The sequence below is a fragment of the Silurus aristotelis genome (assembly GCF_946808225.1).
Source record: "Silurus aristotelis genome assembly, chromosome: 8".
In the NCBI taxonomy this organism is placed as follows: Eukaryota; Metazoa; Chordata; class Actinopteri; order Siluriformes; family Siluridae; genus Silurus; species Silurus aristotelis.
Window position 1 is genome coordinate 3168040 of NC_139581.1, and position 15483 is coordinate 3183522.

General features: G+C 41.8%; 1 protein-coding gene across 1 annotated transcript; it reads left to right on the forward strand.

Moving 5' to 3' along the window:
- Nucleotides 1–1123: 1123 nt before the first annotated feature.
- nufip2 (nuclear FMR1 interacting protein 2) lies at nt 1124–9960 on the forward strand. Its single transcript, XM_083547952.1, has 4 exons — nt 1124–1610; nt 5973–7637; nt 7734–7766; nt 9356–9960. The coding sequence occupies exons 1-4, from the start codon at nt 1289–1291 to the stop codon at nt 9406–9408; spliced, it is 2073 nt and encodes a 690-aa protein (XP_083404078.1). The 5' UTR covers nt 1124–1288; the 3' UTR covers nt 9409–9960.
- Nucleotides 9961–15483: the final 5523 nt, after the last annotated feature.

A 15483-nucleotide genomic window follows, 5' to 3' on the forward strand; every position in this document is an offset into this window, starting at 1 on the left:
TGGAGTTCGTTCAAAGAGTCAATTCCTACAATTTCGATTTCAGACCCATAACAGGACAGGAAATGATGATCGGCAGAAATTCACATGGAAATATTTGATATTTACGAGGTGTATTGGTTTACGTTATTATCCGGTTGTGGCAGGAATCACAGGAGGATTGAGACTCGTTCGCTGCACTACGTGAACAGTTATAATCCATTTTAGTTTGTGCATTACATCGAAATAAATTCAATAAAATCATTATATGGAGCGTGTCTGCCTCTCGTGTCCCAAATTACCCATAATGCACTATGGAGTATGGAACAGGACACTTTTTCAGAACACTACACACAGCCTATCGGTTCAAATGCATGTTGTTTGAAGCTGTTGCTTAAACCAATCAGATTTCGATCTGCTTAAAGTCGGCATTTCCACGCCCGTAGGTTGGTCGGAGAGCGCGAATGTCTACGTTCGCAAACTAATATATCTGTTTGTATTTAATAGCCGTTTTTCTCATCCCATAACTGCTGACGGAGCAGCAGAAATTGATTCGGTCGCACATTTACTGTACAAGTAGGACTTTTTCGTGAAAAGCTGGACATCGTGAGAGAAATAAAAGTCTGCATGAAATGCAGAAAAACACACAATTTGTCGTCATTTCAAACACCTGGGAAAACCACAATGCACTTAAAAAAAACATACACAAAAAACCCCAGGGTCGTTTTATGCTTTGAATATCGATACTTCTGCTCGAGATGACGTATGCGGACGGTGCAGCTGTGGCTACAGTGAAAGGAGACGTGTTGGATTGTGTTCATTGGGTTTCTTGGTTTTTGTAATGAGATTCGTTCTCACTGTAGGAGCTTCCTGTGATGCAGCGCTCTGTTCTACTGCGTTTCTCTATAATATTGATGGTTTCTACAAATGTGCCGTAATAATGACGGTATTAAGAGGTGGATTGATTCTGGAAGGACACGATGAAAGGTCTAGGTGCGAAATGGAGAGCTCGCCACTGCGAGATTAGACGACGGGTTGTGGCGAAATACTACTGACTCGTTTGTTTGACAAATGTAGGTGCTTCGGAAAAGGTCAAATAGGCCCCAGTGTTTTTCGATATACGACACAACGTTCACTCATTTGTAAAACAGGTCCTTGATAGGATGGATATTGTAACGTTAACTCTCGTGCTGTTTAAATGATATTGTAAAATAGGTACAGGGATCGAGCCCAGTGTTGATATATTACCGAACAACGACAGAAGCAAAAGCAAAGCTCGATAAAACACTGGTATTTCAGCAGTGTAGGGTGCATGGGACGAATCGACACGGAATCGATACGGAATCGATTCGCGACCCCCCAAACGCTTGGGAGTCGAGTTATTTTTTTGGTTCGGAGTCGACTCGCAAGATTTGCACTGTCGGCTCAGGACCGAGCTGGAGCGCGTCTCGCCGTGGATGACGGAGTCGGATGGCGAAGCGGCCCTCCTCCACGGTGGTCGAGGGGGACACCGCGGAGGCGCACTCACGGAACGGACGACGGAGCAGCGGAACGGGCGACATCCCCGGTGAACGATGATCAGAGCCGCCGCCGCCGCCAGCTCCAGGACGAGGAAGCGCCGACGAAGAAAACAGGTCGGTAGCGTTCAGCGCTCGGTACATTAATACATACACTTGTATAAATATTGATATGTTTATAATATACATTTAACTTATTTTACACTTCAAATATCATCCCACGACTCCTCGGTGCTCTTCCGCGGGCTGTCCCGCTCCTCATTAGCCGCTTTTTGTTATTATTAGCCGTCGGGGGGAAAAGCTAGCATGTGTGGACATTGACCTTGTGCACCGGCTTCCACCCATGCTAGCCGACTCGGGTCTTTTTATAAAAATCAGTAAACCCAATATCTAACAATATAATTATGTTCTTCAAACTTTCTTTTAATGTATGCATTTATATAAATATAGTTTCACTCGGTTTTCCACAGCGACACAAACCGGCTCCTGTGGAATTCCTCTAATACGGGTTAGCCTCGCTAAGCTTTATTTCCTGTCCGCCATCTTGGATAGTACGCGTCTTTTCCATCTCCTATCTGTATTCCGTCTTTTCCCCGCCCCTCTACCTAATTGGCTGGAGAAGCATTTTCATAAAACGGATTGGCTACAAACAAAAAAGATTCCACCAATCACAAAAAGGGGGTTGGAAAGCCCCGGAAAGAGGGTGGAAAAAAAATTAGGTGTTGGGTTAAGAAAAAAAAAGACTAACTTAGTGTGAGGGGATGTGTATGATGGAACACCTGGAGATCTAGTGCACACGGGGGTATATTTAAATAATTAAAAGTGATACAGGTTTTAATATATTTAATTTAATGGTTAAAATGACGGATATGGGTAACGGGGAGAGGGTTAGCATGCTAACAGGCGGTAGGCCCTGTTGCACTTGCTGGCAAGTCATGTGAGTGTGCAGAAGGCCTGACTGAAATAGCTCCTTCAATACAAGAAAATAGAGCAAAGGAAAAGAAGAATATTTATGTCTCTTTAAGCTATATCAATCAGGTTTTTTTTAATTAACATGTTGTTAAAACGAATTATGTCGTTTTTTTCCCCATGCAGTAAAGTATTCAGGTTGGTTTGCAATGACACAATCATGGGAAGACGAACAACAGTTGAAATATATGAAAATAATAATCAAACCGCTTACAGACGTATAAACGTCCCAATTTGTTGTTCATCCACCTATCAAAAGGTTTTGGGATACGGTCCTGTCACCGTGGAAAGTGTTTCGTGTCGCAGACGAAAGGACTTGACACTATTGTAGCTGCGTCTTTTAAGCGCGAAAAAAATGTATAAAAACGTAAAATCACCGTCCGCAAATTGTTCACGATTATACGTGTAGGTTAGGGGTGCGTAAATTTATGCTTAGTTTGACCCACTTTTCCCCAGGTCCATGTTCCGCTCCTCCTTTTCCCTCACCACGTCCTCTTTTCTTCCGCAAGAATACAATTTCATGGACATTCGGTGTCGAGGATAAGGGCGGGCTCCTCTTGCTCTAAGTGTTCGCATTTTTAGCGCATACTGATGGCGCTCTGTACCACAGCGATGACGTTTTATTCTTCTACACTAGCATGCGCCTACAGTTCAGCAGGTGTCACGACGGCACACGTCCTACCCAAGTTTATTAGATCCGTGTCGCATTGTGCGATTTGTTACGATCTTAAAAGATGTCTGAAATCACACGCTCTGTAGAAAGCATTAAACCTGGCACAATTTACGATGGAGCTGCGTTCCAATGACCCTAAAGAACGGTGATCAGTATGGGGTACTGTACTGTAATCGGTTAATAATGTAACAGATTGCAGTAAATAAATAAGAAAAACAGAGCAATTTGCACTATCGTGAGGTATAAGCTTTAAAACGCCGATAAAAAGGAGAGAGAAAAGATCTAAAATTGGGCTTTGAAACACAGGGGGGGATGGGGGGAATTATACGTTCTAACACCGAGACATCTAAACTCTGTCGACCGCTAGCGAGAGTTAGGGATCTAACAAGCCGGGGGATTTGTACATCCTGGCAGCGTCCCAACATATCGTACGAAGAATTAAAATGCCACGTGAAAATCTAAATACTTCCGTATCGTTATCGGCATCATAAGATTGAAAAGTTAAACCATCGTAACTCGGGGACCATCTGTTTGACATCGGCGTGTACGCAGAGTCAGCGAGGTCACGCCCTGATGTATCGACCTCGTATCTGTCGTTCCCGCTACACGTGATACCAATCCACAGGTCACCAAACTTTAAGTTCAAGCATGCGACCTCCAACGGAAGTTAAAAAAAAAAAAAAAAAAAAAAAAAAGGAAAGTTATAGCAGCTATAACCAGTAGTTCCCCTTTACCAAGCGACCTTTAATACTGATATCACGTTGTCTTTGACTCAAGGTGGCAGCTTCACCACCTCCAATTAACCCAATCTCAAAGTCTCGGAATAATAGAATAAATTTTTAATATTTTTCTTTGTTTGAGTATTATATCTTCCAATACTCTGTGGAGAAAAAAAAGCAATGCTGCAGTTTTCCAGGTAAAGCGAAAGACCATACGCATCATGTAGCGGTTGAGGCATTGCACTTTTTGGATCAGGTCATGAGTTCAAATCCCAGCACCACCAATATATCACTGCTGGTCCCTTTGAGCAAGGCCCTTAACCATCAGCTGTTCAGTTGTAAGTCGCTCTGCATAAGGGAGTCTGCTAAATGTCGTAAATGTAGGAGAATCCAAGAGCGACCCCTGAGTACGTCCCTACAAAAAAGCTGTCGCTATCGAAACACGGAGACTTTTATGGCTTTTAAGAGACGTGCAGGTTTCTTTTGTTTCTATGCGAAAAACTCATTAATGTGACAGTGCAAATATTCACTTTGCGCAAACAAATTTATAAATGTCCAGACTTTATTTCTCATTGAAAATGAGCATGAATTACAGCTTTAATACACTCTCAGCATCCGGAGAGTTTGTTTCTCCAAACATTTAGCTGAAACACTCTGCCATTCTACTAATAAAACTCACCAAAATTGTTTTTCCACTTGTTGGAGATTTCTTTATTTCTTGTGACCCAGTTCATGCAGTGACTGGGCAGGTCGTTCCATGATTACGTGTTGGTCTTGTTGTACGTTGAAGGTGGTTCCAATGGTTCACTTTCTGGAATAAGTCTTCATCTTTCCCTCCTTCTAAACAGCCATAAACCATTAAGTTCCACGTGTGACTGTGGGGGAAAAACAGTCTGATCACATCTTTTTTTTTTTTTCTTTTTTTTTGCAAAAGAAACATGCATGTGTCTCAAAACCCATAAAGACTCAGTGTTTCCACAATTTAGAAACACAACGTGGCAATACGCAAGACTTTTTTGGTGATAAACTGATAAACCGGTGTTCAAAATATATATCGTATCGTCTGGCCCCTAATTATATTTGGCATACAGTTGGTCAACAATTTAATTCATTTTGCAATCTCCAACTGGCTAGTTATCATCTTGGGTATTAATAAAGAGGGATGATTTTAGTGTAAGTAGCAGGGTCTCCTGGGAGTGTGCCTGAACATCTTGAATACGACTAAGCAGCATTTGGACATGTCAGTAACCTGAGGTTAAAAATAGGGTGTATGAGTATCATTGCCCCACAAAAGTTTTTAACATTCCTAAAATTCAGGACATTTTTTTTTCCATTTCCATTTTTTTTCCTTTTGAGCATGATTCTTTAGTCCCACAGCGTAGACTACGTCCTCAACGGTGAATTCCTTGAGCGTTTGCGTAACACCAGAAGGTGGACGACGGCATGCTTGGAGACAAGTAGCGCCGTGTGTTCATGTGAGAGATCTGCGCCATGTCAGGCAACACCACACATGTAAATAGCATAAAAGATGGCAGCGGAAAGCCGAAAGGAAAGTGTGTCAAATTTGGTCAAGTGCTGATCTATTTTAGTTTGAGGCCGGGTATCCTGTATCCTGAATCGGTGTAGCGTTGCCATTTTTAATTCAGTAAAATGCACGTTAGGTTATAAAGTCTGGAATGGTAGCCATGTTGGTTCACTTTCACTTTCCAGTCTCCAACTTTCCTTGAACCCAAACAACCCCAAACCTTTAAGCTTCCACCTCCATGTTTGACTGTGGGGATGAGGGAGACTGCTAACATCTCCTCTCCTGTTCTCCATCTTAGAGAAGTTGTTCTGTTAGAGACAAAAATGCCAGGACTGTGTTTGCCTTAAAACTATTTTTGTTGCATAGAAACAAAAGGAACATGCATGTGTATCAAACACCATAAAAGACTCCCAAACCGTTTCGGAGGTACTGTGTCTTTTCCACGTTTTCCCTCTTTATGCAAACTTTGATCAGACTCGACCTTGTCCTGTATGAAGATCTGGCTTCAGATTTGTACTTGGGCTCTCTGTTAATCAGATGACTTTGTTTGATTTGACTTTTAATTATCTTTGTGCACTTTTTTGTACCCACAGAGAATGGAAAAATAAATGGATTTATATTTGCGGGAGAGGAGACTCCCACTTCCCTTGACCTAGACAGCTCCTTGCACTCAGCGAGCCAAAATGGTGACAAAATCTTACTAGAATCTAACTTGAAACCTAAACCCTCCAGACAGCCCTCACGCACTAGCCTGAAGAGGGAAAGGAAAGGCAATAACACTAGTAGAAACAGTATGGACTGCAAAAATGACACGCCCTCCGAGTTGACTGCACATGAGGGCAAAAAAGAGGCCCTGGCATCCCTAAACGGTGTGGTAACGCTAAACTGCGGGCCGCTCACTAACGGTTATCCCGGACAGCCCAGTACAGACAATGATGGCAGCGGCTCAGAAAGCGGTTATACCACGCCGAAGAAGCACAGAGCCCAGAGGAGTGACAAATCTTTGGACAATGTGACCGCTTCAAGCCAGCTCAAGGCCATGCAGCAGGCCAGTAAGCAAGAACCAGGGTCGGCCACTCTCGAGCCGGCTGACAGGACCTCAGCCACGCAGGTGGAAATCAGCCGAGCCTTCTCTAAGACAGACAGCCATTCCTGTGGCTTTACAAAAAGTAGAGAGGTGTCCACTACCCCACCTGCGCAACCGCCATCCGAGGTTTACCGTAAAAGCGCTGGGAAAAAATTTGAGGATAAGTCCAATAAAACGAAAGTGGCTGCATCAACTAAAGAGGACTCTTGGACTCTTTTCAAGCCGCCACCCGTATTTCCTGTGGACAACAGTAGCGCGAAGATAGTGCCTAAGATCAGTTATGCAAGCAAAGTGAAGGAGAACCTCAACAAGGCAGCCCAGACTGCCCCAGAGATTCCCACCCCTCCTCCGCAGGTACCCGGGAGGCCATCGCAGGTGCCCATGTCGGCTGTGAAAACCATCACCTCGGCCAGTTTTAGCAATGGTGACGGCAACACCTGCCCTCTCCCCGGTCCCCACTTCAGCTCAGTTCCCAGCTCCGCCCCCGTGCCAGTCGTCTCCTCAGCAGGCTCCGATCAAGTAGCATCTTCCTCCGGCAGTAGCTGCAATCCCTCCTCCACAACTACCACGCCTGAGCCTAGGAAGCCCAATCTGTTTGTTTACCCCCTTTCCACCACCTCCTCTTCCAATATGCAACTTTCTCTCCCCAGCGGCCGTCAATCTGACCCCCCACCCAATCAGAAATCTCTGGGCGACATCTTCCAAAACCAGTGGGGTTTGTCGTTCATCAACGAACCCAGCGGCGGGTCGGAAGGTCTGGCGTGCGCCTCGACGCCGAAGGACCAACCCGGAGTGGTGAGTTTTCAGGGAGGCTGCACTGTCGCCGCGGGGGCGCATACCCGCTGTGGCCCCCAAAGGTCGGATCCGTTAGTGTTCCCAGACAAACGGACTAATGCTCAGAGCGTGAGAAAAGGAGGAAACCTTGTCCCCACTGCAGCCAGCGGGTCCACCGAAGGCTCACTTCAGGCCTTGAACCTCGAGGTGGAAACGCAAAAGGACGAGTCTGGGGTTTCTGGTGCAATAGTGTTTTGTTCTTCCTCTAAGGACGTTGGGGCAGAGCTACCCCGCAAGATGTCTCTGCCTAGAGAGCAAGACTTCACTAAGGGCTTCGAAAGGAGGGCCAGCTGGGACTATTTTGATCTTAAAGCTGCTGTAGTATATCACACTAAAGGTGAACCACCATCACTTTTTAACAGTGTGTGATGTTTTTTTTTAGTAATCTTCTTTTTTGTACAAACGTTAAACTTTTCTTCTTTCTTTTTTTCAGAAATGGAATATATTTTGAATTTGCAAAAGCAAGGTAAGTTGTCACCGTGTTTTTGTTTTTCTAGTTGCTAGTCTGTTAGTTGTTTCTACATGTCCGTAGACCTTTCTATTTTACCAATTCGGATCCCAGACCAGTAGGTTTAAGTTTATAGCTGCTCAGAAGCAGCTTTATGGACAAAAGTATCAGGACACTTGACTTTTCTAGCCATATGTGGTTCTTCTAAACACATGCTCCCACGTAGTTGGAGGCACACAGTTGTTTAGGATGTCTTTGTAGGTAGGAGCATGAAATTTTCACTTAAACTAGGAGACTCAAACTTGTTACAGCATGACTATGGACCTGTGTACAAAGCCAGGTCTATGAAGATTATGCTTTGTATGAATTGGAGTGGAAGATCTCCTGCTATAGAGCTCTAAACCCTATTGAACACCCTTGCGATGAATGTGATCACTGGCTGCATCCCAGGCCTCCTCACCTCCATCAGTACCTGACTTTAACTGTTATAATAACCTCCAGTGACCTCCAGTGACCAGATGTTTGACCTACAACAAGGACTTACTTCAGAATTTATGGTAACAGTTTGATAACGAACCCCATATGAGTCAGGTGGATATTTTAAGGTGGTGTTGGTAAGAACACAATCCAGATTGATTATTACTGACCACTCTCTAGAGTACTGACGCACTTTAGAGAATACAGGGACAGATTTTACTGTAGATGATTTAGCACGATCTGGGATTGTTTGGTTGGTGAAGTTGCTGTCCTGGCAGCAGGTCTTTAAGCTTGAATCTGCTCAGGGGTAGGTTTATTTCACTCAAACGAGATTAGATCCTGGCTTTATAAGCGGCTGTGATACAGGAAGACTGTAGCCATGTCTAATAGCGACCTGTTGCGGAAGGAGCAAGAAATTCAATTAATTCTCTGAATTCAATGCGTAATGCTGGACCCTCACATTAAAAGTTTGACATTTTAAGTAGAGCATAAGTAGTAAAAAGTTAGAAAAGAAAAAGAAAAAAAAGAATTATCTAGAATGTTCTTGTATTTCACATTTTATTGTTCCCAGGTTTTAGCAAATCCTGGTTGTTTTGACAAAATAAATAACTTTAATTATTCAGTTGAAAAATGATAGAACACTTGGAGATAACTCAAGATAACTCGGTCCTGCTATATTTAATCAAGAAGAACCTATATGTAGGTAGCGACGTATGAACAATGGGCTCCTGGTCTTCTTTAGATCACTAACTCGGCTATGAATGCACATTAAATAGAATAGAATAGACTTTATTTGTCAAATTATTTTCTTCCCATATTTCAACGATGTTAGGAAGCGGGAGGGGGGTCAGAGCGCAGGTTCAGCTGTGATACAGCGCCCCCAAGCACAAAGCCCCCCGGAGCACAAAGGGTTAATGGCCTTGCTCAAGGGCCCAAGAGCATGACACCCTGCAGCAATCACAACGACGCCGTCAAATTGGGAAAAAGAAAAAATGCTTTTCTAAACGTCGTACATGTGAAACCGTTTACAATTCCGGGTGTTTTGTGTCGGATGTGGTTGATTTAAGATATATATATATATAAAAATATAAAATTGCATTGATTGTCCTCTAACTGTCGCATATTTCCAGATCCAAATCGCGTAGTGCTCTACAGTGAATCCAATAATGGTCCTGATCAGTGAGGCTCAGTCTGGATACGCCGTCTCCTCAGCCGGACTCCGCAACGAAAAAAAAGAGGAACTTCAAGGAATCCCTGGTCGCAACGCCTCCGACTTCGGAACCAAAACATCGTGACTCAGAACAAAGGCTGCTCTCGAGACGGAGTGTATAAAGAGGCTGAAAACGGGTTGGCTGAATAAAGGACGAGAAACGAGGACCTGGAGCCGAGACTCTCCGCTTCTGAAGCAGGACCCTGTTTCTTTTTTTTTCTCCTTTCTTTTTGCTGAGGACAGTTATTATAATGATTTATTTTTTAGGGATGCTCACCAGTTCACAAACTCTCTTACAGTACAGCTTTTGTTTGAAAAGATGGCGGAGATCCTGCTGCCTGGCTGAGAAGAGGAAGCACCTCCCTCGCATTCGGATGCACCACGCGCTCGCGTTTTCGAAATCCTATTGACGGGCATGAAATGGAAAAAACAAAAAAAATCTTGTCCTCTAGTACAAGGTGGGAGGGGTTAAAATCACTGTTGATGAACTGTGTATGTTCCAGGGGACAGAAAAAGAAAAAGAAACACTTAGGTTGAGCTGGCACTTACTAAGGCCTTGGGATAATTGTCTTAATTTTGTGAATGAATAAAATATTTTTTTTTCTTTGTTTTGTTTCACGTAAAAACGAAACAGGTTTCCAGGGTGCACTCGAGCGAGAATAGACTTGCAAACTGCTGTCTGCGTACGTCCTCTGGAAGATTCACTAGTCTTACCGTCGTCTTTTCACGTCTCTCTGGCGAACCCACGGCCAAGAGACAATGCTACAGGTTTTCTTTTTCATTTTTCCCTTCTTTTTTTTTTTTTTTTATTGTTTTACAATTTCAGTTGTGTACGAGCTCTTTAGATCCCAGTCGACGAGTAGATTAGATGCGATGCACCACGAATGATAAAACGGCCTCTTTCTTTGTTTATAATTTTTTTCATTCTTTCTTTTTAATTTTTTTTGCCTTTTTTATTTTTTTTGCGCACGAGGAACAGAACCTGCTGTTGGTGTTTGTTTTTAGAGCAAGACAAAAACAAAACGATTTGTTCGATGCACCCGAACAGGCACGCGGCATTTTTTTTTTTTAAAGGTTTTTTTTTTTTTTTTTTTTTTGGCCACTTTTTTTGTTCCTTTTTTTTTTCCTTCATTCACACTTAAATAGCACACCGTTTCCTTTTTACTCGAGCCTATAGATTTCTAATTTAGAGCCGGAATCGTCACAGCGTTCAACTTCTTTCCTGCAGCCTGAAGACGTCTCTCATTCGTTTGTTCGTTTTTCTTTAGCGTCAGGCAGCAAAAATTTATGATTTAACCTTTTTTTTTTTCCATCTCTTTTTTTTTTCACGTCAAAATAATTGATTAAAATATTATATATAATGAGTAGCACTTTATGTATTTTTTAATCGTATTATCTCGACAGATCGGCGCGTAACGAAAAATTCTAGCGATTTACGAATAGGATACTAATTTCTAACGACGGAGCGGAAGTCATTTTAAAGGAGCGACTACTTAAAAAAAGAAATAATAATTAAAAAAAAAAAAAAAAAGGGAGGAGAACCTAAATGGAGAATGCTAAAATGTTGCAAGCAATGAAAAGTAAAATGGAATGTACCAACAGTGTTATTGCCAAAAAAAAAAAAAAAAAAAAAAAAAAAAAAAAAAAAAAAAGGGAGTGTCCATGTTTGCTACAAGTCTGTCTTTTTTTCTTTTTGTCTTTTTTTTTGTCATCGTCTCTTTTACAAAAATTTACCAAGAAAGCCAAGTGGGTCATTTAGCATCATGCACCATTTCTCTTCTTCTTTTTTTCTTCATTTTTTTTATTATTTCTATACAGGGTCATAAACACTGCCAGCTCCAGAAGTGGAGAGAGAGAAAGAAAAAAAACGAACGATAGTTTTTCCTCTCTTCCTGAAGCTGGCTCACGCTTCCACCCTGGATCATTACACGACATATTACCGCATCGACCTGATCGTTAACACGTCGTCTCGCTGGAGCGGATCCGCTTTGCTTTTTAAATGCTGCTTCATTTTTCATCTTTTTTTTTTTCTCTCTGTTCTTTCTATCATTTTTTTTTTCCTTTGTTGCTTTTAACTTGACTTCCTAACAATGATAAAGATGGGGATTTGTTGTTTTAGGGTTCCCACCCTTTCTTTTAAATAATGTGATCAGAGTATTACAGAACCCCTGAACGGACCTCCGCAAAAAAAAAAATAAATAAAAAAAAAAAAAAAAAAAAAAAATTATTAATTCATTGTTGGAAAAATAGTTATTGCATGTGCAGGAGATCAGTTTCCATTTTTTCACTTTTTTATTTTAGTAGTATTTTTGTTAGTATATCTTTACAAATATGTGTTTTGGGGGGTTTTTTTGGCCTTTTTTTTTTTTTTTTTTTCAAAAATTGTTTTTTTCCTGAAACAATTTTTTTTTTCTTTTTTTTTTTTTTCTTTTTTTTTTATATAAAGATTTTGACTTGTGTATTTGACTTTTGCTTTTTTGTGCACAATTAGAAAACCATATCTTGTGTACACTTAATCGTTCTTCATTTGTTTTTTATTTCCTGTCATTTTTTGCTCACGCACCACTTTTTCATTTGCTTTTAAGGAGGGAAAAAAAAGTGAGAATGAACTGGAACTCCTGCATATGTGATCATTTTTTCCTTTTTTTTTTTCTATTCACCATAGCGGCAAAATTTTGTGGACACCTGACTATTTAGGAACATGTGTATTATTATTATTATTATTATTATTATTATTATTATTATTATTATTCGACATTTTAGTCTGTTATAAGAAGCTCCACTCTACACTTTGGGAAGATGTTGTGCAGGTTTGGGTCTCTTCCAGAATATGTGTGCCTCCTGCTTTGTGGCAACAGTTTGGAGAAAAAAAAACTGCACATGGGTGGAAAAAAGTCCAGTGTCTCAATACTTTTGGCCCAACAGTGTGTCTGTGGTGAATTTTGCTTTGTTTTTGGTCCCTTCTGAGGCTCCGTAGAGTAAAAACGTGTTTCTCTAAACTGCATTTTAACTCTCGATCGCGGTCTGTTTGTTTCATGGATCTGGAACAGTTGACTGAGGGAGTCTCCAGTTCCGGTGCTTCGTACACCCCTCCCACCACCACCCCCACACCACACCACCCCCACCCCACACCACCCCCAAGAGGGTCCACTTCCAGCTTCAACTTAGTGAACTCGTGTATCTCCCAGTGTGTTAACACCCTCTCCTAGTTTGTCATGTATTTATCTCTCCCAGTGTGTGTGTGAAAGTAAGTGCACCCTTTTCTTGTCAGGTTTTTTTTTTTTTTCGCTACTGTACGTGTGTGTGTGTGTGTGTGTGTGTGTGTGTGTGTGTGTGTGTGTGTGTGTGTGTGTGTGTGTGTGTGTGTGTGAGTGAGTGAGTGAAAGGATCCTAAGCTCCAAGTTAGTCATGTAGTACAATTGTTTTTCACTGTGTGAAAGCAAACATGCCCTTTTCTCACAACCGCTCATGTTAGTGCTCTTTTTTTTTTTTTTCCTCTTTCTCTTTTTTTTTTTTTTTTTGGTGGAGGGTCTTGATGATTGTCTTCATAGACACCACTAGCTCCGAGTTAGTCATTTAGTAACAACCATCTACCCCAGAGTATAAAAGTAAATCCTCCATTTTCTCATAACAGCTCTCAATTAATTTCTTTTCCTTTATTTCCTTTTACCTTTAAAAAAAGAAAGAAAAAAAAAACAAGGATTAGATGCACACCACTAGCTCTGAGTTAGTCATGTAGTAACAACCAACTCCCCCAGTGTGTGTGTGTGAAAGTAAATGCGCCCTTTTATCCTAACCTTTTTCGATATATTCTTTATTTTTTTTATTTTTTTTTTTTTATTTTACTATACTATATACACACACACACCACTGGCTCTGAAGTTAGTCGTGTAGTACAAGTTTATCTCGGTAAATGAAAGTAAGTGCACCCTTTTCTTATGATTTTTATTTTTTTTTGTAGGGTCCTGATACACACCGCTAGCTTGCAGTTAGTCGTGCAGCACGATTCTCCAGTATCACCCAGTGTGTGTGTGTGTGTGTGTGTGTGAACAAGAAAATAATTTTCCCACAATTTTTTATTTTTTTCCCTCGAGCCCGGAGTAGTCGGGTAGATCGAGGTGTGTTCACACTCCTCCTCTCTTCTGTTGTAGTTTATCCTGTAAGGTAATTGAGTAATCGAATGTGCTGGACTTCACCTTTTCAGGTTTTGTTTGTTTGTTTGTTTTTAATCTAAACACTTCTAGAGCTGGAAATCTCGGCGGATGCACACGCAGAACTTTGAGGCACAGAAATCTTAATTCAGAGGAGGCACATCAACCAGAAGTCTTTACTCGATCCTTTAGAAAGCACTTATTCCCTGCTGGTTCTAGAGTTAATAGCTATAAATAAATATATCTGTGAGCTGTATGAAATGATGCGCACTAATCGAAAGCTCTCGATTTACACCTCACGGTTTGGAGCCCACGAAGTGAGTAAAGAAAGTGTAAGAGCGAGGGAGAGATCATCTGAAACTACGACTGTTTCTTCTGTACGTCGGGACCCGTTTCTACGTCGGCGTATACGTTTATTTTTTTCTATGACGCTCGTCACGTTCGTTCGCATCCGTCGGTCCGTGTGCCTGTACGTCTGAGCATGTGTATTCGTCTTCATCGAAACCGCTCAACCCTGCACCGTGTCGAGAACGTTCTTACTCCCGAGTCCAGGCCTCGCCGCCTGCGCCGTACATAAATAACAAACAAACACTGAGCTTCTCTCTCTCTCTCTCTCCTTTTCTCTCTCTTTCTCTCCCACACGGCTCCTTTCTCTGCAACACCGTTTGAGTTGTGCCATGTTTTGACTGTTAAAAAAAAAAAATTCGAATTAATGTTTCTTTTTTTTCTTCTTTTTTTTGCGTGTTGCTCCGTCTGCATTCCCTCCCGCGGTAATGAAGAGGAGGGCAGCGTTCCGTTTCAACGATCTACGTCACTGCTAATAAACTTGATGAAAATGAAAAAAATGCTGTCTGTCGTTTTGTTGGTTTTGTCATCCCCCTGCCCCCAAACGTGTTCATGTTACGTTTGTAGGACACACACACCTGATTCATACACTAAAGGGACACCTGTGGACACCCGACTCAGACTTGCTTGTGTTCGAACAGTCCAATTCACATTTTCTGTTATGTTTTCCTCTAGTCTTCTAGAAAGCTGTTCCACTAGAGCTTCAGAGGTGTATAGCAGGAGATCTTCCACACAATTGCCACCCATGGGACACCGATCTTGTCAGGGTTTGTGTTTTCATGCTGGAACCAGTTTGGATCTCCTAGAATTTCATGCAGCTGAAGACCTCCTGTACAGTTGTGCGTCTCAAACTTAGTGAAGAACCACGTACAAGGTGGTATAATAAAGGGTTTAAGACTGTTTTTGTAAAACACCAACAGATGGCAAATTCCCTGCAGATGGAGAACCCACGAGCTGCAGGACTAGATAGGACTTACTCGACAAACAAGTCAAAACCATAGAGGCTTCATCTCACATCTTACATGCTCTAAAGGATCTGCTGCTAAAACAGCAGCCTCATATAGTTCAGAGCAGATTGGAAACCACTAGATGTCGCTGTTGTCCATTATACAGTATATTGGTGATAGAGAAAATTCTGATAATTTTATCTCCATAACAAGACCTGAAAAAAGGGATGTCTGTTCTTCATTTTCTAAGGTTTAATAGTATACAGCTGAAAGTCGAGGAGGTTTGGAGTAAATATTTCATGGAGCAGTGATATTGCAGAACCTCGATCGTTTTTTCAGTAACGCAACGTTTCCTGTTAAAAGGTTTGTGTCACAAGATATTTAGCATTTAAGGGATTGAAGATTGATTTTTGTAGTTTTACTAATAACAGTGTTGTGGCCATTACATTGGTGATGCTGACGATGAAGCCAAGTCTGTAACTCGTGCGTGATGATCATCAGAGAACGATCCACATGATCTCACTTCCGTACCCACCCTACTCGCGGATTTGGCTCCTGTGGACTTCGCCCCATTCCAGGCCTCCTCACCTCACCTACATCAGTCC